Genomic DNA, 26150 nt, shown 5'->3' on the forward strand with positions numbered 1-26150 from the left:
ATTGGTCGCCCTGAGACCCGGGATCCTATAAATCTGAAGGACCTACAATATACAAGTCCTAGAACGGGTCTTGGATATGTGAGGTGACAGGAGTTTGGGTACAAGTGCTAGGTTCAGAACTGTCTAACCTTAACACTTTGGAAGGTGGTTTCCCACTAGATGTGCTGAACCCTGGGGGCTTCTAAACACCTCTGGATGATGATCTACGAAATCTATGAAGTAAGAGATTCTTCTCATTACCTTGTCAAAACCCTGTCAGATGTCCATTCAGTGGACCCTGGGAAAACAGGAAGTGCAGGTGTTTCCCGAAGGGGGTGAGGGGCTTCCTTTTATGTTGCAGAGCCCCTGGTAGTGTACCATCAGAGGGTGTGTAGCCAGTTTCCTGTGTAGAAGGTGGCTTGGATGGTATGTCTGTCAAAATTCTGGTGGGTTTCGGCGCGTTTGAAGAGGACATCTAAAGGTTTTTGTTTCGGCATGCAAAAGGAGGGCCTTTTTTGGGCGCAGTGTCAGAAACAGGCTTACTCCGTGCCTTTTTAGGAGATCTGTCATGCGGCGAACATGATGGCCCAGAAGACAGATGATTTAGAGGGAGTCTTCTCCTTCGATACTGCATGGCCTTGAACAGTCGACAATGTGGCCGGCGCACGGCCGGGGGTATGTTTTTATTGCTTCGTAAAATCTGTGTGTGCTCTTCCTGCCGGGTGTCTTACCTTTAACAGGACCACTGGCCTGCTTTTTGGAGTCTGGTGCTCGCACATGGGGTTCTACTGAACGTCAATCGTCTTAGACGTAGCTAAGAACGTAGACGCTGCCATCGCTGGATTCACCCACCACTTCTATGGAGGCCTGCACAGCATAGGTGGCCCAACGCTTAATACAGCGGTCTTTTGAAGTCTTTGGTCTGAAAAGCTTGCAGGATTGTCAGTGCTTTCCGACATGATCCTGTATAAGACAATGGTTGCACACTGAGTGAGTGTGCTTCCAGGGATATTTCCGACTACAAGATGGGCACAATTTAAAAGGTGTATTTTCCATATTGGATGCAAAAAGCAGCACAACGATAAAGGGGAAGAGAAGGTGGCAAGATAGGCATCTCCAAAAGTAAGAGTGTATGACCCCCCCGTCACTCTTCCTACTGTAAAGGGCCGAGGCCCAGTGAGGCCTGCGTAGGCCGCAGTCACTGTCGAAACGAGGCTCGTCGTCGACGCTGGGTCCGTCCGTCAAGAGCCGTCAAAAATGTTCTTTAAGGCTGCAGGTGATAGGCAGTTGAAAGGATATGTAAAGTTAAACTTATAATAATTAAGGTGTCTAGCTTGGAGAACTCTGCCACCTATCGACCGACTACGATGGTGGAAAAAAAAGTCCCTTTTCGAGTTTTGAAAATAAATCATGTAATACCCTGCGACTACCACTAGATGTGATCTAAGCAGATCGATAACCCTGGGGGGAGGGGAGTGTGCATGTGTGTGCGCAATCAATCTGTGGCCTATTGCAACAAAATAATTACATAATGTACTTCGTTCCCTGCACTTACAAAATTATGAATATTGTTTCCTTGACAATCACTCATTCATCACAAACTCTGCAAACCCATCACCAACCGAATCAATAAGGTTTCAGAAACATTGGTAAACTACCAAACATTATTTACTTACCTGAGGTTCAACGATTAACAGTTAAAATAATCCTATCCTTTTTTGCTTGACAAAGCACTAGAAAATGTGAACAGACTTCTCAAAAGGCAGACAATTGCAATTTCAAAATTAATTTCCAAATGGATAAAAAAAACACACCACAACTCAAAGTGACTTGTAATTTTGGGGAATGGTTCTAAAAAGGTTCGGAATCTTTTAATTGCCAAATTTGGGTTTGCTTTTTTTGCTTTGCTTTTTTTTGTTAGCTATGAACCATTCCTTACTGTATCTTTATTGCAAAAGTCAACATGCTTTTTAGAAATTCTGATGGTAGTCGATAAAACAAACATTACATAGAGGAATTTAAATGTATAAACACTTAAGAGATTTAACAAAATCTCTCTTTATACTATTACACAAATGTCACAATTTGTAAAAACTATAATACATGTATACTACACATCAAGAGGAACCCACATTCCTTTTCACATGATTTCGGATTTAACAGTTTCATATTTTTTATATCCCAACAAAATCTTGTTACAGTTGACCTTGTTTTGGGGCAAACCATTTTGTTGACAACCGTGGAGACTGCATTACCTGCTAATATTTCACTTTAATACTTCAAACACACAAAAGAACAAGATTAGAAAAACTCTAAAACAAGATTTCAAAGCCAAATTAGCCCATGTACTGCGAGAACTACATGTGGTTTAAAAATGGTCAGCACATTAAACACAAAAATAACGAATTTCACAAAAGTTAGCTACCCAAAGGAAAAACTTTGCCACAGAAACATCAGAGCAAAGAGCTTGAAGTTGTATAACTTCTATTTAGCATGCGAAGAGAATGACCGAATACAGTTTGAAGGTTGATTTTAAAGGTAGGACACCATATATCACTGTTTTCAACAAACTATCCTACTACAAATAGAGAATAGTGATTTAGTGTGTTATGACTGTAGATGTGGCTCAATATCTGCAATTCCACCCAGAAAAATTGCAAAGGCCTGTTCATTTGTACCTCAGGGCTAAGCCACATTTGTGTTAAAGATAATCTAGTGCTATCAGATGGAAACTAAATAAATCATTTTTTTTAAAGTAATTTGCGAATAAAAAATTGCAGAGCACAAGACTAACCAATCAACTGGGAGATTGATTTGAAAGACCAACTACACTATTTATTATATACCTTTCCTTTGGATCTCGATAGCAGATTAACATGTTTAATACTGAAGCAGCGCTCAAACACAAATGATTTAAAATAGTTATGCCAAGTATGCTAGTGAACAAAATTGCATTTCTGAATGTATTTAAGCAATGTCTTCCGAAGTTAACGATCCCCATTAGAAAATATTTTTTTTGTGCAAACAAGGCCAGCATGCACCTCAGAAATTATAATTAGAGATACAAAAAGTTTTACTCTAAAGGCCGAAATCATATGAAAAGGAATCGTTCTTTATTGTTCATTGAACATTTTTCTAACAGCTACCTCCCAACAGCTGTAATCTTCAGTTTATCCCAATATAAAAATACAACAATTCTTATTGAAATCTATACACTGGCAATTTTAGTACATAAAAAAGCAAAGTATTTACAAAATTATACAATTTAAGAAAAACCTTTGTACAAAAAATATATAGAAATCCATTGTTCCCTCCATTACATTTTGTGTTCTGTTAAACAGTCCGGAGTCCTTGAACATATGTGATCATCCTCTCAAAACACACAGAGCCAAAAGTCCTGAAAACAGTGAAAGGCCACAAAAGAGAAAAGTTGGATTTGCTGCTAGCCAAACATTAGTGTAATCAATCTTCAATGGTTATTTTCTACATCAAAAGGATTATCATAGGAGATAAAATGCAACAAATCAGAGAAAATTAGCAATGTGTCAGTTTGACAATGCCACATCAGTGATTTGCATAGCTTATCTCACCGTTCAGATCAAGGTAGGAGCCCAGATCCATCTATAGAAAATATGCACCTCCCAAAACATTTCCTAATTAAGGTTTAAAGACTTTATGAACCCCCCTTTTTTTAATGAACAAAATACCATACTTTCCACCTACATACCCGAAATATGTATCAATACATACTCTTTGTAACATCACATTCATTAGGTTCATTAACTAATGCACGAATAATGGCAATTTCTTTATAAATTACCTAGTTAAAATTAATAGTTGCAATTAATTATATGCATTCCTGGTGCAAGTGTTTTTCAGCAAAACTATTTGCTAAGGTTGCAAACAAAATGAACAAGTTTACTATTAGAAAACACAGCGTGTATGTATAGCAATTTGTTAATGGGTCAACTTAATAAAAATATCTTTGTTAGTGGTGATTTAAGCTGTTTTTGTCCAACAGTCTACATATTTTTTTACTCTAATTATGGATCTTGGTATATTATGAAAAGTCCAACAAGACACCCTAAACGTTACTGTACCTTTGCTACAGTAGACATGCATAAAGTTAGAGCAGAATCTAGTGGGCAATTTACGGACAGCAAACAATGGAACACATGCATTCAAAAAAATAAAAGCAACTGCGCCTGTCGAAAAGTGACCTCTTGACAATGCAGATTCGAACGGTTCACCTTTAAAATCAGACACATTGCATTTTAAATACAAGAAGCATGTTGTTACATTTCAAGTGCAGTCAATGTATGAAACCGTTTAGAACAGAAGAGGCATTTGCATTGGAGCAAAAGTAAAGACTGGCCTGAAATGGCCTCTTAAAATTACTTTACATAGAAAAAGCAATTAAGGAAAAAATAGAATATAAAACAAATGTCTGGGATATAAGAAAACTGCAGAAAACCACTAAGATGCTGAACCTTGATGGTCAGTATTGAAAAGTTCTAACTTTTGGGAATAAAAAGTTACCAGTTGAGGAAATGCCATTAGGCAAATGATTGCACTTATTTTAGATACTGTTGTAAAACAAAACGCTGGTTACTGGCCCTCAGCAGCAGCTGGGACAGGAGGTGGTCTCAGACACATTCATTACAGAATGTTCCAAACTGGGCCCGATTATCAAGACGTGCAAATAATTAGTATGATGGGAACCAGCACAGCAAATGGAGTGACCAGGATTAATACCGATTGTACGGAATCAAAAAAACAAAGCGCAGAATTAAGACTGAAGGTGGTTCGCTATTTTCCTCATACCAGACATTTGGGACAGAGATTTTCGGCATAACACAAACAGCGCAAGTTAACACCATCCTGTGATCTTAATTTTAAAAATACAGAATCCTACTTGTGAAGAGTAACACCGCAAGTTTGTTAAAGAACAGTATTCACATAATAGTTTCAATCAATAATCCTTGCCTGAAAAAGTCTGCCACACTGCTTGCATTTAACAATAAGAGAACTAAAAAGTAATTGGATAGAAACGCACAAAAAATATGAACATGCCACAGATGGCCAACAAACAAAAACAAGATTTAATGCACATATCCCTTGGATTCTGAAGGATTATCATTCATACTTAGTGCAATATGTTCAATCCGTCCAGTATCTAACCAATCGCGCCACCCAACCACCAACAGACACTATCACAAATAAGGCTTTGATAAAGAGACCATCTTCTACTTGTGTTCAGTTGAAATCTTAACAGCCAACCTTTTGGGATAGGTGGAGATTCCAATGTTGAATGCTTTCACTACATGGAAAAGTAACTTGCCTTTGGTTGTTTTAGTAATCCTGTCTGTGTCCGATATGGTGAGCGGGCTCAAGCGATTGCCGTTTCATACACACAAAAATGAAGAAATGGAGAAAAGTTTTTGGCTCATTTTGAAATTCTTTAAATAAACTGTAAAAAGTTCTTTGATGCGCCTAAATATGTACAACTCCAAATGTAAATTTCATCTTCGCCACGAACGAGACTCGTTTTCATCTTCATCCTCATCGTCATCTTCATGCAAAAATAATTCGGCGGGTTCCGTCTCCTTGAATGCAACATTGATAAATCAGCATTAAGGAGGGGTGTGGAATGCATTTTAAGTTTCAAGTATTTAGATAATATTGGTTAATGCCAAAGTTCTGAATTTAAGTTGATTACATATATACATGTTCTTAAGTCTGGTATCTGCATACAATAGCCAATTTTGGAGATTGAAAAGTGTGTTAAACTTTACAATGGCCATCAACTTCACTAAGTTTGCTTTGACAACATGCTTGCAACATATCTTCTGGTATTTTGAGATGTTTGCAATGTGCCCATCATTCAGGAGATCGGTTCTAATGTATTTTATCAATCTGTTTAAAAAAATGTACTGCAATATATCAGCAGCAACATTAATCACAGATAAGTTGTTCCTCTAATCGACTGATCCTCCCACAGATTACTTATATTCGACTCACATAGCAGTACAGACATACATGTAGCAGGTAAAGAGAACAAGGAAGATGATTGCACACCAAAATGTTTTGTTGCACCAAACTTCTAAATCAGGCTTGCAAATGCAAATCAAGGTAATGCTTTGCGTAAGTGTTAAGCAAAGTCCATTTCACTGCTTGACATTTCTTGATGCATTTCCAAGGCCAATGTAACTACTATCCTTGTGTAAAGGTCCCAAAAGCTTGTAGTAACTTCCATTCCAGCCGAAGTATAGCATTCTGATATGCAAAGAATGATTCAGCGAACAGTTTGTTTTGAACGGCCCTGCCTAAGCAGCCATCTGCAAAAGATGAATAGCTGATTATCCTTATGAATGTTCGGGGTCCTCGCAATATAAAAACAAACAGTTCTCATCAGGTCCAAACGGAACCTATCCTATTTAGAAGGATTGGGTAGGAGGGAGGAGTACAGAAAATTGGAAGTTGGATCTTTTGACTTGTACAAATCCAAGATCATTTTGGGAAGGCAATGTGGCCTCACTAGAAGTGTCACATTTTCCTATGACAACACCAACTAAGGGGACTTTGAGGTTGGAGCCTTAAGTTCACTGACCCACCTAGCAGAAGTAACCTCCTCAAAGAGATTCACAAGGAGACCTGGTCACAGAAGAGAAGAACCAGATCAAAATTCCACAATGGGATCATAAACTGTCATGGGGAGGAACACAATAGTCAGACCTCTCAAAAACCGCATTACAGTTGAAATGAGAAATAAGGGCCCCGATTAAGTACCCTAAAACAAATAGCTGCTAAATAGCCTTTACATGTAAACATTTGGAGGCACTGTTGGATTAAAGAGTAGAAAATGCAGTAATGAGGTCATAGGACAGGACAAGGAGTCCAGATACATCACTCCATGCCATGAGAATTTCTTACATCTGTAAATGGATTTAGTGGTGGTCTCTTAGCAGAAAGGTGAACCTGCCGTACCCGCCTCTTGGCAGAAAGAAGGTCTCATCTCATGGGAGACCTGCGAAGATATGTGGTCATGTCGAGGAGATCAGAGTAATACATTCTTCAAGCTCAATCCAGGGCAACCAGAATCATTGTATCCTTTAATCTACATTACCTCCTGAAAACATGAGGGATGACAGTCAGGGATGACAGTCAGGAACACACAGTGGAGGTCGAAGTCCGATTCAACTAGAAAAACATCCCCCGGGCCCCTCTCTGGGAAAATGTCATGGAGAACAAACATTTGCACTTCCTGTTGATATTGCAATTAAACAGGTCCTGCTTGAGGGGTTCCCAAAAAGTTGAAAACCTTGAAGGACTTCTTGGCAAAGCTCAAACTCATGAGAGATTGTGCCCTGCCTGCTCGAGGAATCAGCCCCTGCATTTTGTGTTCTGGGAAAATGGGCTAACCAATCAATGTTGTTCTTCAAGGTCCTGAAATAGAGTACATTGCGTCATTACCCTACGCTAGCCCCCATGTTGAGAGCCACTGTGCGGTCAGTCAGGAGCAGAATACTCTTCCCCTCTCCTGTATTGATGGAAGCAGGGGTGTTGCTAGGTCTGGAAAAGACCTGGGGCTACTCTGATGTTGGAACTGTTGGGATTGGGGGCTAGCTAGCCTTTTGGCTGTAGCTCCTGAGATTCTATCCGGGGCTACAACCAAAAGACCAGGGGCTATAGCCCCCTTAGTGCCCCCCTAGCAACGCCTCTGGATGGAAGAAATGTTTTCAATGCAAGCCTGATCGCCCACAGTTGTAACAGGTTAATGCAGAACTTGAACTATGCCAAGGACCAAAGCCTGATCACCGAGGAGCGGGCCCCAACCCTTTAGAAACATTTGTGACTACTGTGTCCCCCAGCCACAGTTGCCAAAACGGATTCCCTGCCATCAAGTTGTCTTATCGTGCACAACACAGGAAATTCAGTGCCACCCAGTTCAAGACCTGAAGAGGGTCTATCATCCTGCTAAAAAAAAACAGACAGCAGAAATTATTGGAGCGATCTCATCAATCGAGCCTCTGGCATAAGGAAAATGCCGGATGCCACACGGCCCAACAGATGGAAGAAAAGCAGAGGCTGAAAGAACTTGGCTATTTTGGAACTGGTCAACCATCTGAAAGAAGTTGGTGGCCCTGACCTTAGGTGGAAGAGCCTTTCCCCACTGAATATCAACAACTGCTCTAATGAAGATGAGCAACAGAGGGCGTCACCTACGAATATATTGCAGGAAAAGCCTAAACTGTACAATGGATGACAAGTGTGCCATAGGTGGTACCAACATTTTGTATGGCCAGCGAGCCCTGATGAGCCATCCATCCAGGTAGGGAGAGACGTGAACCCTGAGACGAGCTTCCACGATAAACATCAGCTTGGTGAAAACCCTTGGATCCAGTACTGGCAATGGGTACTGTCCATCACAAACCTCAGGTACTCTTGATGCTTCGGACACAGACGCACGTTAAGGTCCAAGGACATCAACCAATCCTAGACTTAGAGCCTGGAGGATCAGTTTTTGAGCCACTATCTTGAATTTGTCCCTACCAAGTTATTTGTTCAAGCACCTCAAGCTCAAAACTGGGTGATGGGCCCCATCCTTTATTTGTACCAAGAAGTAGTCAGAATACCACCCCCTTATGTTCTCAGAATCCAGAACCAGCTCTATGGCTACCTGATCTAACAGGGTTTTTGCCTCCTGGAGGAGGCAGGAATCTGACAGAGATGCCAGCCAAGAGGAAGGGCACTCTGGAGGTCTCTACGAAAGGGAGACTAACTCCAGGATGCCACCTGAAATGCTCATGCGCCCATTGTAGTAGAAGGCCACTTTGGAGTGCTGTGTTATTCTTACCCACACTGCCATCAAATGCTGAAAGGCCACAGCAGTTGTGCAGCTAAGGTGGAAGAGGAGGCTCCACCCCTGGTAGAAACATGTACTACCAATCCCCGGAGAGCAGGGTGCTTGGACAGGAAAACTCCGTCCAATGACAGTGGTTTCCATTTCATGGTCACCGTCTACCCCCACACCGAGCAGGGGTGCTGCCAAATAGACAGCACTGGGTCTGCCATGGCAATATTAAAATGAAGAGGCATTTCCCTTAGCAGTGGGTATCTGGCTTAGACAGGATAGAGTCCCAGAAACTCCACTAACTTCTCCACAGTTTTTTGGAAGGCAGCATAAGGATGACTAATGCAAAGTGTGCATAAAATCCAGCTCTGGAGATGTGTCTAAGTCACTGGCATCCGTTCAATCATCCATTCAATCACTGGCCAACACCTCTAACCCACCTACTTGGAGGAACTCCTCCGGAAGGCACTCTCTAATCACAAGAATGGCCTCTAGGCCATATGAGGCAATGCCCCCTTCATTATAAAATGTCTGGCATTGTATGAAAGAACTATTGCCTAATGGTGAAGAATAGGCATCCATACACATGAGTCGATGGAACAAGGGCTCTTCCAAAGCTTAGAGGATGTGACGGATTCAATGATGGAGGCAGATGCTGATAGGTCCATGCCAATCTTCAATGCCAACAGGCTTTGATGGCCCTTTTTGTCAACAAAGCAGGGTCCGAGCTCTCGAGAGTGCGTAACTTTGGAGTTGATTCTACCGGCCTGCAAAGGAGCAGTGGGGCCTGGCATCACCACAGGCCAGGAGGTAGTCCTACTTAGCGCTGAAACCTTTGTAAATATGGCCATCATTAGATTTTTTTAAAGAAACTCCCTCTGTTCTGAAGACAATGAACTAGTAGTGAACATTACAGAGCGTTTAGAGGAGTCGGATTACTTCATCTCATTCATACCTCAGAGAAGAACACATTTACTTGTTAAGAGGCGTGGAATGGTAACACTCACTCCCCAAATGGGACCTTTTTTTGGTGTTTATGCTTTTTTTTGTATTCACTCTTCGACAAGGTAGTTTTCTTGGAGTGGGATCTGGGTGTTAGTAAGCCTCCCCTTGTCAGATCTAATCTTGGAGGGAGTACCCCTGAGAGAGTCAGAAGAAGGCTGACCCGAGAGACTACTTCACTGCCTCTTCACTAAGGTCCTTTGTGTTCAATGCTTGAAAGGAACCCCACTGCCACGTTGTGTTCCGACTTAGGCACTGGAGGCAGTAATCAACATTGTGGAAGTGCAGTCCATAAAGCAGTTGAATTTGGAGGCCTTCAGTGTTACGGTTATTTTGTGCAGTAAAAAACATTTTTACTGATAACCATTCCCACACAAAGTGCAGAGTGCACAAAACAAAGGATATGAAGTCACAGGCCGTGGTGGGCCCTATATGCAATGTTGATGGGGTTACCTCCGAAGCAAAAGAGTTAGACTTTCAAGGGAAGTCTTCGCCGAGCTACACTACACCCCCAGCTATGAGAAACTTTTGATGACAGCTGGCACTGCTGGATGAGCAATCTAAGGGAGGATGCAATACATTAGAAGAACAAGTAACTTTCTTTCCTGGTAACGTTCTTTCAATGGGATGGTCCGACGACGTATTCCATATCTATGACGGGTAATGTCCACAGCTGTGCTGCTTCGGAAAATCTTCGGCGTCTGCGTCCTGCGTCGATGACGTCGATGCGCCGTCCCCGAGGACCTCCTCCGACGGCCGACGTCACCCGATGTGATAAGTAGGACGCATGACGCCCGTAGCCTCAGTTGTAGTTTTTTCCCCCAGAACGTGTGCCACCAGTTTTCTGCCAGTCAGACACACAAGGCCTTGCGGAACGCAAGCTGCAATCGCAAAAGAAATTCTGCATCGGGAAAGGTAGGGAGGGAGCGATATGGAATACGTCGTCGGACCATCCCATCGAAAGAATGTTAACAGGTAAGAAAGTAACTTGTTCTTCAAAGGGATTGGATCCTCCGACGTATTCCATATCTATGACAGACTCCCAAAGCAGTACCAAGCAAGGAGGTGGGAAAAGAATTTAGAACACAAATTTAGCATGCCCAATCAAATTGCGGAATAAAGGACTGCCTGCCAAAGGCCAGATCCTGCCCTCTGATGGAATCGAGGGAGTAGTGACGTACAAAAGTATGTACTGAAGCCCAGGTGGCTGCATCACAGATGTGCAGAAGAGGAACACCCCTCTGCAGGGCAGTAGACGCAGCCACTCCCCTGGTAGAATGGGCCCGCAAGCCAGCCAGAGGATCCTTACCTGCCAAGCGGTAACACTCAGAGATAGCTAAAATAATCCAACGAGACAAAGTCTGTTTCGTCACAGCTTGTCCCAAACGCTTTCCAGCGTAACCAATGAAAAGTTGATCGTCAACTCTGACCTGTGACATGCGCAAAATATAAAAGCTCAACGCTCTCCTAGGATCAAGCCTATGGAGCCTCTCCTCTTCCTTACCAGGATGTGGAGGAGGATAGAACGCCGGAAGAACAACCTTCTGGCTCAAATGAAATTCAGAAACCACCTTCGGAAGAAAGGAAGGACGAACTCTAAGGACAACCCTGTCCTTATGAAACACAGTGAAGGGTGGCTTAACTGAAAGTGCCTGTAACTCATTCACTCTGCGAGTGGAAGTAACCGCAACCAAAAACACAGTTTTTAGAGTTAACAGTCTCAAAGGGCAAGAATGCAAAGGCTCAAACGGAGCACCCATTAGAAACTTAAGAACAAGGTTCAAATCCCAACCGGGCACCAGAAAAGGTGACGGAGGAAACACATTAGTGAGCCCTTTCAGAAACTGAGAAATCAAAGGAATCTTAAAATAGGAACATTTTTCAGACGAGCGCTTAAAGATGGACAGCGCCACCAGGTAAACTTTAATGGTCCCCACTTGCAAGCCCCTATGGGCCAAGGAAAGCAAAAAAGACAGAACCATGGGAATGTCACACTCAAAAGGATCCACATTCTTAACTCTGCACCAGTCGCAGAAGTTTCTCCAACGGGAACGGTACAGAGACTTTGTTGCCGGCCGCCTGGCCGAGAGCAACACCTCCATCACGTCTTCAGGGAGGTCCTTATACCCCAACCTTTCAGAAGCCAAGCGTGAAGGTTGAGGGATCTGACCTCTGGATGGAGAACCTGACCCCCATTCCGTGAGAGCAGATCGTCTCGGTAGGGAGGACGACGTAGCGGGCAGATGGACAAGTCAGGAATGTCCGGGTACCATGTCCTCCGGGCCCACGCCGGAGCAATGACGATCATCCAGGAACCGAACCTCCGTAACCTCTGCAGCACTTGCGGGATGACGGGGACTGGAGGAAACGCGCACAGCAGTGGGAATGACCACTCCACCACTAACGCGTCTCCTAAGGCTCCTTTTGGAGGAAATTCCCGCGAGCAGAACCTTTCGCACTTCCGGCTGACACTGTTGGCGAAGAGATCCACTTGAGGGGTCCCCCAAAGGGCGAAGATCTCCAGGAGAATCTCCCGAGCCAGCTCCCCCACTCGTGAGAGATCGTGCTCTGCCTGCTCAGAGTGTCCGCCGTCTCGTCGTCATCTCTGGCCAGATGAACAGCCGAGATCGAAACTTCCTGCTGGATGGCCCAGAACTCTAGCTGCATCGCCTCCCTGCACAGAGGAAGTGACCCTGCCCCCCTCTTTTTGTTGAGGTAGTGCATGGCCACCGTGTTGTCCGTTAGAATCAAGACACTCTTTCCTCGCACAGTTGGCAGAAAAGCCTTCAGGGCAAGCCTGACGGCCCTCAGCTCCAACAGATTGATATGGAGTCTGGACTCCGACGGAAACCAACGACCGCTGACTGTCAACTCGTTGGCATGAGCTCCCCATCCCGTGAGGGATGCGTCCGTCACGATCGTCACCTCCGGCCAGGGCAGCAAAAATGGGGCCCCCTTCATCGGATTGCCTTTGAAGGCCGACCAGAGAAGTTCCTGGGCGACCGAGGGCAGCACCTGACCAGGGTCCGACAGCCTGCCGGAGGACTGAGACCACTGGTGCTTGAGTGCCCACTGCAAAGATCTCATCCGCAGAAGAGCCTCTGGCACCAGAAGAATGCAGGATGCCATGATGCTGAGCAGTCCCAAGAACTCGGACGCTGGGAGATTCTGGGCAAGTTGAAACTTGTGCACCATCTGCTGAATGTGAAGTGCCCTCACCTGGGGAGGAGAACACTGCCCCAGGGATGTGTCGAGCACTGCTCCGATGTACTGGAGCCGCTGTGTTGGTGTCAAATGGGACTTCTTTAAATTGAGGGAAAAGCACAGCTTGTGAAGGGAGTGGCAGGTGACGGACAGATGATCCAAGACTTGCTCGGGAGAGCTCCCCCTGATCAACCAATCGTCCAGGTAGGGGTAGACGTGAATCCCCCCCTTTCCTGAGATGCGCTGCCACCACCACCATGAGCTTGGTGAAAACCCTCGGGGCGGAGGTCAATCCGAACGGCAGGACCCGAAACTGAAAGTGCGAGTCGCCAACCGCGAACCTCAGGTACTTCTTGTGCTTGGGATGGATTGGAACATGAAAGTAAGCGTCCTTGACGTCGAGAGACACCAACCAATCCTGAAGTTGAAGGGCCTGGAGGACTTGAGAGAGAGTAACCATCTTGAACTTGTCCTTCCTGAGGAGTTTGTTCAAACCCCGCAAGTCCATGATGGGTCTCAATCCCCCGTCTTTCTTCGAAATCAAAAAATAAGGGGAATACCATCCCTTGTTCCTCTCCGCTACAGGCACCAGTTCTATGGTGCCTTTCTCCAGCAGGGCTTGAATTTCCTGCGCAAGGAGCGGATCCAGACTCCAAAGAGAGGTTCCCTGGTGGATTGTCGTGAGGCCTCTGCCGAAAAGGAAGACAGTAGCCGTGGGTTATGATCTCCAGAACCCACACATCTGAAGTAATGGCACGCCACTCTAAAAGATGCTGCGCCAGCCTTCCCCCAACCGGCGGACCATGGGACCTGGCCTCATGTGTTAGCGGCTGCGGCGTTGCCTGAGGGCAAAGAGGCAACTGCTCGAGCGGCCTTGGCACCTCGAGTACCCTGTTTTCCACCTCTGGCACTCTTACGGTGGCCTCTTTGACTGCTAGTTCCTCTCGCTTTACTGAAGGATGAGTAATAGCGAAAGGAACCTCCCCTCCATTGTTGTCCCCTAGGACGAAAAGGCGGAGGTTGTCGAACTGCAGCGCCCAACGACTTCGCTGCAGCTTTGGAGGTCTGCAACCTCTCAAGGATCTCGTCAGCCTTGCTGCCAAAAAGATGTTCACCGTCAAAGGGCACGTTGAGGAGCCCGGACTGCACATCAGGAGCGAACCCAGACTTCCGCAACCACGCAAACCTGCGTATTACGGTGCTCGCCGCCATGGACCGGCTGACACAATCTGCCATGTCCAAACCCGACTGAACGGTCTCACACATGGCATCCTTGCCATCCTGAACCATAGCAAGGAAACCATCCCGTTCGTCCCCTTCGGGAGTATGTTCAGCCGCTAATGCAACACAGTTCCACAGAGTGTGTGAGAGAAACGAGACAAGGCACATATGGAGTTGGCCGCCTGACCTCAAGCGCCATACCCCCTGAAGAAAACACTTTCTTCGCCCAGCCGTCAAAACGTTCGTCGTCCCTATCCGGAGGGATGGTAGGATACCACGCCTGCTTTGCCGGGGCCGTAGCCGCCTGCACCACCAAACTCTCTGGAGTGGGGTGTCTGGACAAGTAGCAGGCGTCGCTACTGGCTGGACGGTATTTTCGCGACAAAGACTTGCCCACTGCCGGGAGACTCTCCGGAGAAGTCCAAGCCGCTGCCACCCTTCTCTGCAGAGCCATATGAAACGGCAGTACCGGGTCAGTGGGGGGGACCAAGATCAAGGATGTCCGTGAGATCATCCTGAACAAAATCCCCTGGGGGAGTCGACCATCCCAAGTACTCGGTGACCCGAGACATAAGGTGCCGGTATGAAGAATCGGCATGAGTGCCAGGCTCCGGCCTACAAAACTCCACCTCCGGAGAGGTGTCCAGTCCACTGGCATCATGCAGTGACTGCCTCAGGTCATCAAACTGGCTATGGCCCGAGAGAAGCTCATCTGGTACCGTAACCGGAACCAAGCCTTCATCACCCTCTGAAATGTACTCCAGGCGGTGAGAGGAAGACACCTGGGGACCAAAGCTATGCCTGACCTTAGCCAGAGCCTTTCTAGGGGCTAACACCGTGCCACGGGGCCCCTCCGACACCACCGCCTCGAAAGGCGTCGAGGGCGCCGAACGAGTCGGCGCCGGCAGAAACGGCATTGACGTCGAGCAAATCGGTGTCGACGTCAGCTGCAGTGCCGCCAGCATCGACGGCGTCGACACAGGCCTCGAAGCCGGAGCTCCGACGTGTCTCTAGACGACCTAGGCGCCGACGACCCCCTCGGAGGCGGAGCCTCGAGAGAAATCGTCGACGATCTCGGCGCCACAGGCGTCGACGTCTTCTTCGAAGACGGCACAGGATCACGCGGTCTTGAGCGTGTCAAAGACCGGGACCTGGAACGGGCATGGCGAGAACGGCTACCCTTGTCCGAGCAGGACCTTTCCCGCGAGCCGTGTCGACCACCTGAGCCCGAAGGCGTACGAGCGGTGTCTCTCGACCGGTGCCGACCGACCCCACTCGGAGGCGCGGACGGACCGGTGCCCTGCGATTCAAGAATCGCTAACATTTGCTTCGCGAAGGAAGCCCATTCCTCCGGTGTCGCTTGCATGGTGGGATAAGCGACCCGCCGATGGGCGGAGTCCTCGGAGGAGGACGGGGAAGGCAACCGATGCCGGCGCTTTCTGGAAGGCCTCGAAGAGGCGGAGGAGTGGCGAGACCGACTCCTGAAAGGAGACCCACTGGACTTCCGACGATGATGCGGAGAGTCGCCTCTCGAGTCATCCGTCGAAAGCCCCGTAGACCTCGACTTCCGGCGCTTAGACACCCGACCTTCCGACAGCTTCTTCTTGCGTTCCCGCAAGGCCTTGGCCATGAGCGACTGGCAGTCGACACAGTCGTCCGTATCGTGGGCCTCCCCGAGGCACCAGAGGCAGGCGTCGTGCGAGTCCGTGACCGACATCTTGGACCCACAGTCCCCGCATTTCTTGAAGCCTGGATGCGGGGTTAAAGACAAAGTAGACATCGCCACGAACAGGTCTTCACAAAAACCGAACAGGCTCAACGAACCGAGAAGAATACAGCAAACTCCAAAGAGTCGAGGCGTACCGAGATTCACGAAGCGAACACGTTCGCGGAAAAAACGGAACTGAGGCTACGGGCGTCGTGCGTCCTACTTATCACATCGGGTGACGTTGGCCGTCGGAGGAGGTCCTTGGGGATGGCGCATCGACGTCATCGACGCAGACGCTGAAGATTTTCCGAAGCAGCACAGCTGTGGACATTCCCTGTCATAGATATGGAATACGTCAGAGGACCCAATCCCCTCGAAAGCAGCATTTGCTATATCAGTACATGAATGCTATAGCAATGTGGACATAAGGGTTACATATAAAGATCAGTTGGTTATTTACATTAAAATCCCACAGCCAAACTGTGAGTTGCCACAGTGTTCCTTCATTCCCAATTAAATCCCTTATCATTAAGAGATGTCTTTGGGAAGGAAGCATGCACAATCTCTACTGCCAGAGAGACAGTTTCTCCCCTTATTAAAGGAAAGCAATCATTCAGGCAGGTTTTAAAATTTATTTTGGAAAATTGTCAAATGCTTGACACAGCACATTGCAACAATTCCTTTTTACATCCATTTGCAACCCTACAGCTAGGTGATAGTTCTGCAACCTTTGGCTCTCCAAATGTTTTGGACTACAACTCCTATCAGCCCTTGTCAGCATAGTCAATGGTGATGAATCATGGGAGTCACAGTCAAGAACAGGTGGAAAGCCATAGATTTCAGAACCCTAAGTAAGGTCACAAAAGGTGCAACCAAACCGCAGGGGGAAATATATAAGACTGTGTTGTAGCGCTTAGAGAATCAGCACTGCACTGATTCTTGGAGATATGTTGCATTGTATCTACTTTGAACACACCAATAACCATTCCTAACCAAACTCAATGAAATACTACCCCTTTACCTCCTCCTTAGGCTCTTCTTCCTCTATTTCCGCAGAAACGGAGGGAGTCTTCGGTTTGTGCCATGATACTTGAAGTCTACGACCACGGAATCTTGAGCCTTGGTTAGCAGCCTGCATTGGAATAAAAGCGAAACCTTCTATATCAAACATCTATTTTGGGTGGAAACCTACTTTGCCATGCAATTACATTGAAATAAGGAATACGTTACTTACCAATTATCCAACATTTTTATAGATTCACATGCTGTTTGAATATTCCCAGTCAGGCTGGAAATCCTCAGTAACATTAAATCAGTTTTCATTTGAATTTGAAAAACTGGAGCCACTCTTAAGGTTCTCTAGTCATCTTACATCATCCAGCCCCATTGCCAATCGGCAGTCTCCCCATAGCTCAACCCCTGGAGGCAATCTTTAGATTAGCATAGCGCATGTGAAAGTTGCAAGATGAGCCAAGTAGAGTCCTATGCAGGGAGGCAAAAGGGTAAAATGTGACTATGAAAGATACCGATGCTGGAGAACAGGAGTTACAGATAAGCAATATATTCTGTCTCCAGCATTGAATCTTTCATAGATTCCCATGCTGTTTGAATCGATTATAAAGCAGTATACTCAAATGCATAAAAATAAATAAATGGGAGGAGGATCATCACCTTAAAAAAGAAGCTTATGTGAACATGAGGTGAAGCACTACTTGACCCACCATGGGCTCCTCTGTGGAATCCCTGACGGTGCAGTAAAGCCTTGTGAACGTGTGAACAGACCTCCATGAGGCCACCCTGCAGATGTCCATCAGTGGAACACCCGATGGGAAGGCACTGGTGGAAAAATTACCCTAGTGGAGTGTGCTCTAGACCGTCCAGGTAGTGGCCTGTTAGCGATTTGATGACATTAAGGTATGGGTTGCAAGCAGACAGCCATCCGAAGATTGGGGACTTACAAGATCCCTTGCCCACAGCTGGGGGGCCAAACATCACAAACAACTAAGATTTCCAGATCTGCATGGTACGGGCAACATAGTACTTTCATGCCCCCATGAGGTCTAAGGAATACAGTGAGCATTCCGCCTGAGTAGGATGAGAGATAAAGACGATAGACAGGACCAACGGTTCATTGAGTTGGAATGACTAAGGTACCCTGGGCATGAACGTGGGACTGGTTTGTAAAAGGATCTTGAATTTGTGGAACACAAAATAAGACAGTTTGAAAGACAGAGATTGGATCGTCCCGACTCTCCCCGACTCTCCTGGCAGAGGTGAAGGGGACCAAGAAGGAAGTCTTCCATGACAAAAACCTGATGCTCGCTTTGTATAAGGGCTCAAAGTGAGATCATATTAATTTGGAAAGAACAATGTCCCACTCCCAAGCATGAGACGGTGCAGGCACTGGTGAGAAACCAGGGAAATCGGCAGGACCATAATGAAAGAGTGGCTGAGGTGCGATTAAACCGCAAAATAGCAGCTAGGTGAACTTTAAATCGAATGTGCAAGACCACTGTGGGCCAATGACAGTAGGCATGGCAGAATGAGGCTGGAAATCATAAGTTACTCAGAGTAGTGACTAATGCACTCCTAGTCCATAGTCCCCTTTCCTCCACACTGTATTGCGTACCTCGCTAGGGACGGGAGACGGAACCTTTTTCACCAGAAAAATCAACTTCCCCTTCAAATTTCGATGGGGGTGCAGCGCTGGGAGCATGCGCTCATTTGACTCCGCACACTGGCGTCACTCCTCAGTCCCCCTTGACGCGTCGACGATATTAACATTGCCTAATGACACCAGTTTTATTAGGGTGGGGGGGAGGATGGTGCGATGTATGGGGGCAAGGGGACTATGGACTACGAGTACATAAGTTACTACGGTGAGAAACATAATTACTCCTACGTCCCGTCCCCTTTCCTCCTAACTGTACGGGCGATTACAACTGAATGTAGCCCAGGGTGGAGAGCTGCCTCTCTTAAGAAAACAAGTTCCTTAACACTGCCTGACCAAATGCTGCATCCGACTTGGTGCTTGGATCCAAAAATGTGTGCCTGCAGAAGACCGAGGGAGTAGCCCAAGTAGCTGCTTTGCAGATAAACTGCCACGTAACGTGCCTTCGGAAAGCTAGCGCTGTGGCTTTAGCTCTGATGGCGTGGGCATGCATGTTTGCTAGCAATGGCTTGTGCTGCCCCTCATACGCCTCGGATGCCCGACTGCCTGGTTTTGATCCCTCAAAGATGACGAATAGAGCGCCTGATTTGTGGAAGCTCTTGGTTCTGTCTAGATAGAATCTGAGTGCTGGTCTGGCATCTAGACAGTGCAGTACCCCCTGGGCGTCATCCGTAGGGTACGCGAAGAAAGTTGGTAACACTATCTCCTCATTAATGTGAAAAGAGGAGACGACCTTGGGTAAGAACGCAGGGTGTGTTCTGAGGACCACCTTGTCCATATGAAATGTAGTATATGGCTCTGAAGCCACTAGTGCCTGGATCTCACTGATTCAGCGTGCCGAGGTAAGGCCTACTAGGACTGCCATCTTAATGGTTACTAGCCCGAAGTCCGCGGACGCCATCGGCTCCAATGGTTTATGTGCCAGAGCGCCCAGGACCACATTGAGGTCCCACAACGGGTGTGCTTTCTTGATAGGTGGCTATAGCCTACTCAAACCCGCTAAGTGCCTTTTAACCGGCAAATTCAAGGATGAGAATACCTCCTCCTGAGAGTTCTTGTAAGTTCCAATGGCTGCCAGATAAGTGGGGCATGTGTCTACTAGCATGCCTGAGTGTGCAAGGTGTGCAGAGAAGAAGAGCACATCGTCCAAGTGACAGAACTTGATCAACTTGCTTTTGTACGGTCTGCTGGTGGCGTCACTCAGTGCTCCAGTTAAGATTTTGAAGTGCGAGTATTTTACCCCATTTTTAAACTTTGAGAGTAAATGTGACTTTCTCTTTTGCAAGAGCATAAAATGTATGCGACATCCAGCCGACGTGTGCAAAAACTATATGGAAATTATTACTATGCAGCAGCTTTCGGCAATGTGACAGAATACAATTTATCATTTCTCCAAACGACAGGCCATTTGATCTCTACTGTATATATGTAAATGTTGAAAACATCAAATCCTAGCCACTTACAGAGTGAAGCAAACATGAATTGTATTGTGTGCTTTGAGGTTCAATCGCAGAATTGTCTTTTGATGTTTATTAATAAAGTCCTCATTTCCTGGAGCTATTACTACCTAATGGTATGCCAATGCTAAAATACAACAGTGCAGAGAGGCAAGGACTCCATGCTACATTCTATATCTAATCTCATGATGTCATGTTTATTTATATAGTGCTGTACATATTTATCACAATTATCACCAAACCAAAGTTGGTACTCCTTTATCGAACTTGAAAGAATGAAAGGCTGAGTTGGCCTTGCCGGGATTCGAACCTGCAAATCACACACAGACCGCAGCAATGAGTGCTCAACCGCCTGAGTCATCTTATTGGCTAACATTCTTCAGAGGTCGGTTAACTGAGTATCGACCGAGGTATACAAATCACAGTGCCTAGATGTTGGACAAACCATGTATGAAGCACTACATAAAGTTAAATACCTATCTAGACTATCAAAGGGACAGGTTTTGCTGAGTTTCTATTTCAAATCACAAATGTAACTTTCATTTGTTTGTTTTTGAACAGCGCTTGCACTTCCTGGAGAGTCAGGTTTTGGATGTTTTAATTGTAGTCTTGAAGATTCGAGAGGTAAAAACACCTGTGATTGGTGTAATGACAATCACTCACCCTTGAGCAAAGACCCTGCTGCCACTAACCATTTATAGTAATGTACCCCATTGACTGCAAGGTTGAATGGATGTAATTTAGACCGTGCATAGTCATAATTTTACACAGTTTTCATAATTAGTGTGTAAATTAAATGTGTGAAAATGATCTGCCTCCACATGATTATGCAAACAGCACAGGAACTCTGAAAAATGTCTCCGTTATGAAGGCTTGGGTAACCATCTTGAACTTTTGGAGAAGGAAGGAAAGGTTGAAGGTGGAAAAGGTCTAACAACTCTCAGGCCAGCCTTGTTCATTTTGTTCATGGTAAAGATTTGTGAATAGAAGCCCGTGTACCACTGTGAGGCTGGAACTTCTTCCACCGCCTGGCTCGCTACAAGCAAGCGTATTTCCACCAACAGAGTTGCTGTACTAATCCGTGGGAGGGGAGGAAGGAGGAGAGGGAGGAATGGTGAGCCGGAAGCCCATGGATACTACTGAGAGGATCCATGGCTCTGTGAACTATGTCCGCCAGCGGTGTATGTGAAGGGCAAGCCTGCCCCCCCACCGGAGACTCGTGGATCCGGGTGGGACTGTCACAATTTCTTCGCCTCTGAAGCAAGGGCTGAGGAGGGGGACCGTCAAAATGCCTTGTTGGCTGCCTTGTGCTGTTTGTGCCTGTGCTGGCTAGGGGGATCTGTCCGGTTGCCTGGACCATCTCTCCTAAAAGCCTCTGAAGCCTCCGAAGGACCAAACCATGTCCGAGCCCTCGTGCTTTTGGCTCTAGGTCTTAGGAGTGGACTTGGTGAGGATCGATAAAGATTTCGCTGTCTGCAAGCTATTCTTTTTCTTATTGAGTTCCTCATCCGTTGTCGAATGGAACAGCCACCCAACGCCCTCGAAAGGCAGGTCTAGTATGCGTTCCGGCACATCTGGATTAAATTGTGTAGCCCTTAGCCACACCATCCTTCTCATGTCCATGGCAATGCAAATGGCCCAACATGAAGTGTCCATGTTGGCCACTGTGGACTCCATTAGGTCTTGTGCCACGATTTTGGTCTCAGCCAGCCCAGCCTTGAAGTGAGCCTTCCTGTGGGTAGGGAGCTGAGGGAGGAAATCAGTAATTTCCCACCATAACTTCTGGTTGACAGCAGCCAACATGGCATCCACGTTGGCCTGGTGCAGGTGGAGAGCGGCGTTGGAATACATTTTCTTCCCAAACACCTCCAAGATCTTTTCCTCCTTGCCCAGGAGAGCCGAGGCCAAAGCCACTGAAGATGACTGTGGCTTAGTACAGTGATGCTGCCACGATCACTGGGGAATGTGGCTGGGGGTGTACTGACAAAAAGAGGGGGTCCCCTTCCAATTGCCTGCATTTAGAATCGGAATGCCTATTGGTAGGCTGTGTAGAGTGTGGCTTGAGCCCCCCTTTTTTGGCAAACGCTACTTCGTCCTTCTGAAGTGAGATTCCCATTCTGGCAGTAGGGCATAGTGCGATAACTTCAGCCAGTACCCCCACCTCAGGTTGCTCCACCTGTGGCTGCAGGATTCCTAGGTACTCAACCAGGCCCGCCAGCTGCTTGTGAAAAGCCTTGGCTGACAATGGAGTGTCTGGGCCCTCCTCCTCGTCTGTGTCCACTATTGTGTCCTGCGGGTCCGGGTGAGCTGGAGGAGTGCTGGGAAAAGGCAGCTGTGGTGTGTGGTTTATCAGTGCCGGAGGCTGCTCAGGTGGCAGTGCTGGGGCTGACGTGACTGGTACAGGCATGTGGGCTGGGGCTGCCTTGCCTGATACAGGCATGGGAGACAGGGCTGAGCTGGACACAGGGGTGGTGTGGCCGTGGGTACTTGCGGCTGAGCAGGAGGGAGCATGTCCCTGATCACATCCCCGAGGATGGTACCCATCTGTGGTGATCTCATGAATGCGAGGAACTTCTCAAAGAACCTGTCTTCAGAGGCCGGAGGTGTGCCTGATGGTATAGGCATAGGGGTCAGGCCTGAGGCTGCTGTGTCCTGGGTGTGCCCTGTCTCACTGCATAGGGCGAAGGATACCTGCTCTGCGAAGTGGCTGGATAGGATGTGAACTGCCTGGTCTCCGAAGGAAAAGGGTGTTGGGTGAGCCGCCATTTTGTCTGGCCCAATGGGCATTTCGTTTTGCTCCGTGCCACGTGCCTGTGTCGTGGAACTTGCTGAGCTGGGACAGACTTCCACCAGTGAGTTGAGCAGTGGTGGTGGTTGAAGCCTACCCTGCACCTCAGGTCAGGGCTGTTTAGGCGGAGTGCCACTGGCTGTGGAGCCACAGTGCGGCATGCAGGTGCCCCCTCAGATACGGGTCTGGTGTTAAGGCATAGCCCCTTGGGTTGGGTTTTGGTAATAGAGCCTTGCGGGCGCTAAGTGGTAGCACTGGTAGAATCTTGCGACCCCTTTGCCTGGTGGCCGGTAGCTGGAGCTGCCTCAGTGATGTTGCTGGTCTTAGGACCTGATAGGTCCCACCCGCCTGGGCGCTTCCCTGGGAAGGAGTCACCCTTGCGGGGTGAGGAGAACATGGCACCTACCTTGCGCCTGGTCTTCTGCTTCACAAACGCTTTGCGGTCCTCTGGTGGCGATCTTCCGAAGAGTTCCCGCCACCTGGTTAGTCGGTTTTTGAGCGCGCACAGATTCAAGGTGTTGCACGCAGTACAGTGGTCCCATCTGCGGTCTGGGCCAAGGCAGCAGAGGGCGTTGGACGTTGATAAGGGACTCTCGCTGGCTGGACACCTGCTGAAGCTCGCCATTGTCGACATGCGCCAGGTACGAGCGTGGCGCCAGAGGACAACGCAGTACCAAGTAATTGAAAAGAAAAAAGAAGACAAGAATACTTAATTGGGTAAGAGCGCATGGAATTACTAGGCCAGAAGCCTAACCCAGGAGCACTGGTGAAAGCAGTCTGTTCCTCTCGACGCAGAAAACGGGACAAGTGGAGCCGGTGGGCGGAGTCAGGGGAGCGCATGCTGCCAGGGCCGTGCCCCCACGCGCATCTAAATTTAAAGGGGAAGATGATTTTTCTTGTGAAAAAGGTTCCATCTCCCGTCTATAGCGAGGGACAACCAAACAGTGTGGAGGAAAGGGGACGGGTCGTAGGAGTAATTGAAGGCATCTATATCATTGGCAGTACACCAAGCCGTGAAACGCTTCCACTTGCTATTCTAGTGAAAAATGGTAGAAGGAGCATGAGCCTTATCAAGAATATCTCTGTAGTCCTGTGCGATGTGGACGTGCCCAAATTCTAGGGCAGCAGCAGCCAGGACGTCAGATTGAGAGAGGCTGGATCATGGCGCAGAACCGCAGAAGGAGACCAAAGACAAGAGTGAAGGCTCAGGGCAGTCAACTAGGTGTAGTCGAAAAGAGGCTGAGGAGTTGTGAGAACCTCAACTGTCGCAGCCTGGCTGGAGCCACCAAAATGGAGAGAAAACACAAAGAAACTTGTTTGTCCACAGAAACAAGACTCCCAGCCCCCAGGCCTCTGGCTTGAGGGAAACTGCAGGTGAATCCATGGCATTTTGTGTGCTCTTTAGTGGTGAAGAGGTCCATCTATGGAAGAGTCCACATCTGGAATATGCACAGGCTGAATTGTGAAAGCCCAGCAGATGGAAGGGAGACAAAAACATCCAGTGTGTTAGGGCCCATTTTCAGAGGCACTGTATTTCCTCCGAGAGGACGGCAGATGATGTGCCACCCCGTTTCAGTATAAAGAAAAAACGGTGTTGTCTCTGAAAACATGAACCACCTTCCCCTGGACATGGAGGCAGACAGATTTCAGTGCACAGCTCTCAGTTCCGGGACGTTTATGTGCAACAGCTTTTCATCCTTATATGTAGGCCTGCACCAGTAAATCGCAGGAATTTTCTGTGTGTGAAGGCGTCAAGAAGCAGACACACACAACTAAGGAAAGTTTGGGCTACAAACTTTTATTAAAATCACAATAAAGTTGGTGTAAGCCCTAACCTGCCCTATGCTAAGGTGGGATTTCCCTACCTAACTGAAACTAATGGTAATCTGTGTCAGGAGGTCCAAAGTAAATGTCTGTGCCGTCACATCTATTTGTTCAAAGTGTGTAGGGATGTCAGCGACAAAAGAAAAGTGTTCAAACAAAAGTTCAAAGCTTTTTCCAGCTCTTTGTCGGAAAGGGGTTTCTCCCTTCCCCAGGATTCCAAACAGTTCACTTTCAATCAAAAGGGTTTCTTCATTCTCCAGTACTTCAAACAGTTAACTTTCAATATAAAAAAGGCTCCCTTCCCCAAGTTTTAAAGTCTCTCACTGGCTTCACAACAACACAATTCCTCGGGATTCCCTCCACTTTTCAGGCTTCTGTGTCTTTCACAAAGTTCAACTCTTTCAGTTCACAATGTACAAGCTTTTCTTGGCAGACAACCATAAACTTACAGATGAGTGCTTTCCGTTTGGGTGTATTCGGTCTAGGCACAGTTGTCGGACCGCACAGTCCATCCGTCACAAGTCATGCAACAGACACACCTTATTGGCTTCTCCTCCGTAGTTACACTGCCACCGATTCAGCTCAACAGTGGTATTGGCTTTGTAATCTAGCAGTCTGTTAGGCAAGTTGTATGCAGTACCCTTTGGGTGAACTACAACAACCCTGACGTCCTGGCAATAGTAACCCAACCTTTGAAATAAGTCTGCACTACACAGGTTGGTAGCGTGTTGAGCAGCCAGGCTTATCCCAGGAGGGGGAAATGTGAGCTGTAGGGTAGTTACACAGAGATTCACAGTGACAAATATTAAAATAATCTCTTACACACAAGATTTCTTGATTAACCAATTATTAATTTAACAGTCAGTTTGAGTAAGCCTTCTTCAGAAGGAGTAATAAAATAGTAACACACAAATACACTCCAAAATACACACTCAGAGTTTCCCTAAATCAGTAAGTACCCATTTGGGATGGCACAAAGAGACTTCCAAAACCGTCAGGTGATTTCAATAGCTGGGCACTGTGGACATTAATATATCTCTGTTGCATTTAGGGCAATACTTAGAAGTATGTCAAAGAAAATGAGTATTAGAATAAAACATGAAATCTCACAATTATTCTGAAGCAGGTAAATACTTTTGGTAACCCCAATGCAAAGTAAGTTAACCCCTTCCTGGAAGGAAGGCAAAACACACAGTCAGAGTCAAGAAGAGTTATTCAGGGAGCCAGGCCAGGCCAAAGTCAATTGGACAAAGGTCTAGGAGAGCTGAAGCAATTCTTGCAGGTAGGTAAAAGTCTTGCACAATGTTTTAGAAGTCTTTGTAGAAAAGACATCAAAGTAGGGCCACAAGCTGATTAGGCTTGTGAGGTAAAGAAGCTGTTGGCAACTCCACAGAAGCAACCAAGACAAGTCTCCAACGAGAACAAGTGAGGTTACATAACAA

The 26150-nt window shown here is 46.8% G+C and overlaps 1 protein-coding gene across 4 annotated transcripts in view; it reads right to left on the bottom strand.

Annotated features, from left to right (window-relative positions):
- Positions 1-1805: 1805 nt before the first annotated feature.
- The window catches only part of RBM27 (RNA binding motif protein 27), a 1859884-nt gene continuing 1835539 nt past the window's right edge, over positions 1806-26150 (bottom strand). For all 4 annotated transcript variants that reach the window (XM_069652445.1, XM_069652444.1, XM_069652443.1 and 1 more), the window contains 2 exons: positions 16990-17100; positions 1806-5585 (listed from right to left, as the gene is read on the bottom strand). In XM_069652445.1, coding sequence (XP_069508546.1) covers positions 5502-5585; positions 16990-17100 — 195 coding nt within the window. In that variant the 3' untranslated portion in view covers positions 1806-5501. The remainder of the gene's footprint in view (positions 5586-16989; positions 17101-26150) is intronic.

The sequence above is a fragment of the Ambystoma mexicanum genome, chromosome 3p (genome assembly GCF_040938575.1).
Source record: "Ambystoma mexicanum isolate Mex_15411 chromosome 3p, UKY_AmexF1_1, whole genome shotgun sequence".
NCBI classification, from domain to species: domain Eukaryota; kingdom Metazoa; phylum Chordata; class Amphibia; order Caudata; family Ambystomatidae; genus Ambystoma; species Ambystoma mexicanum.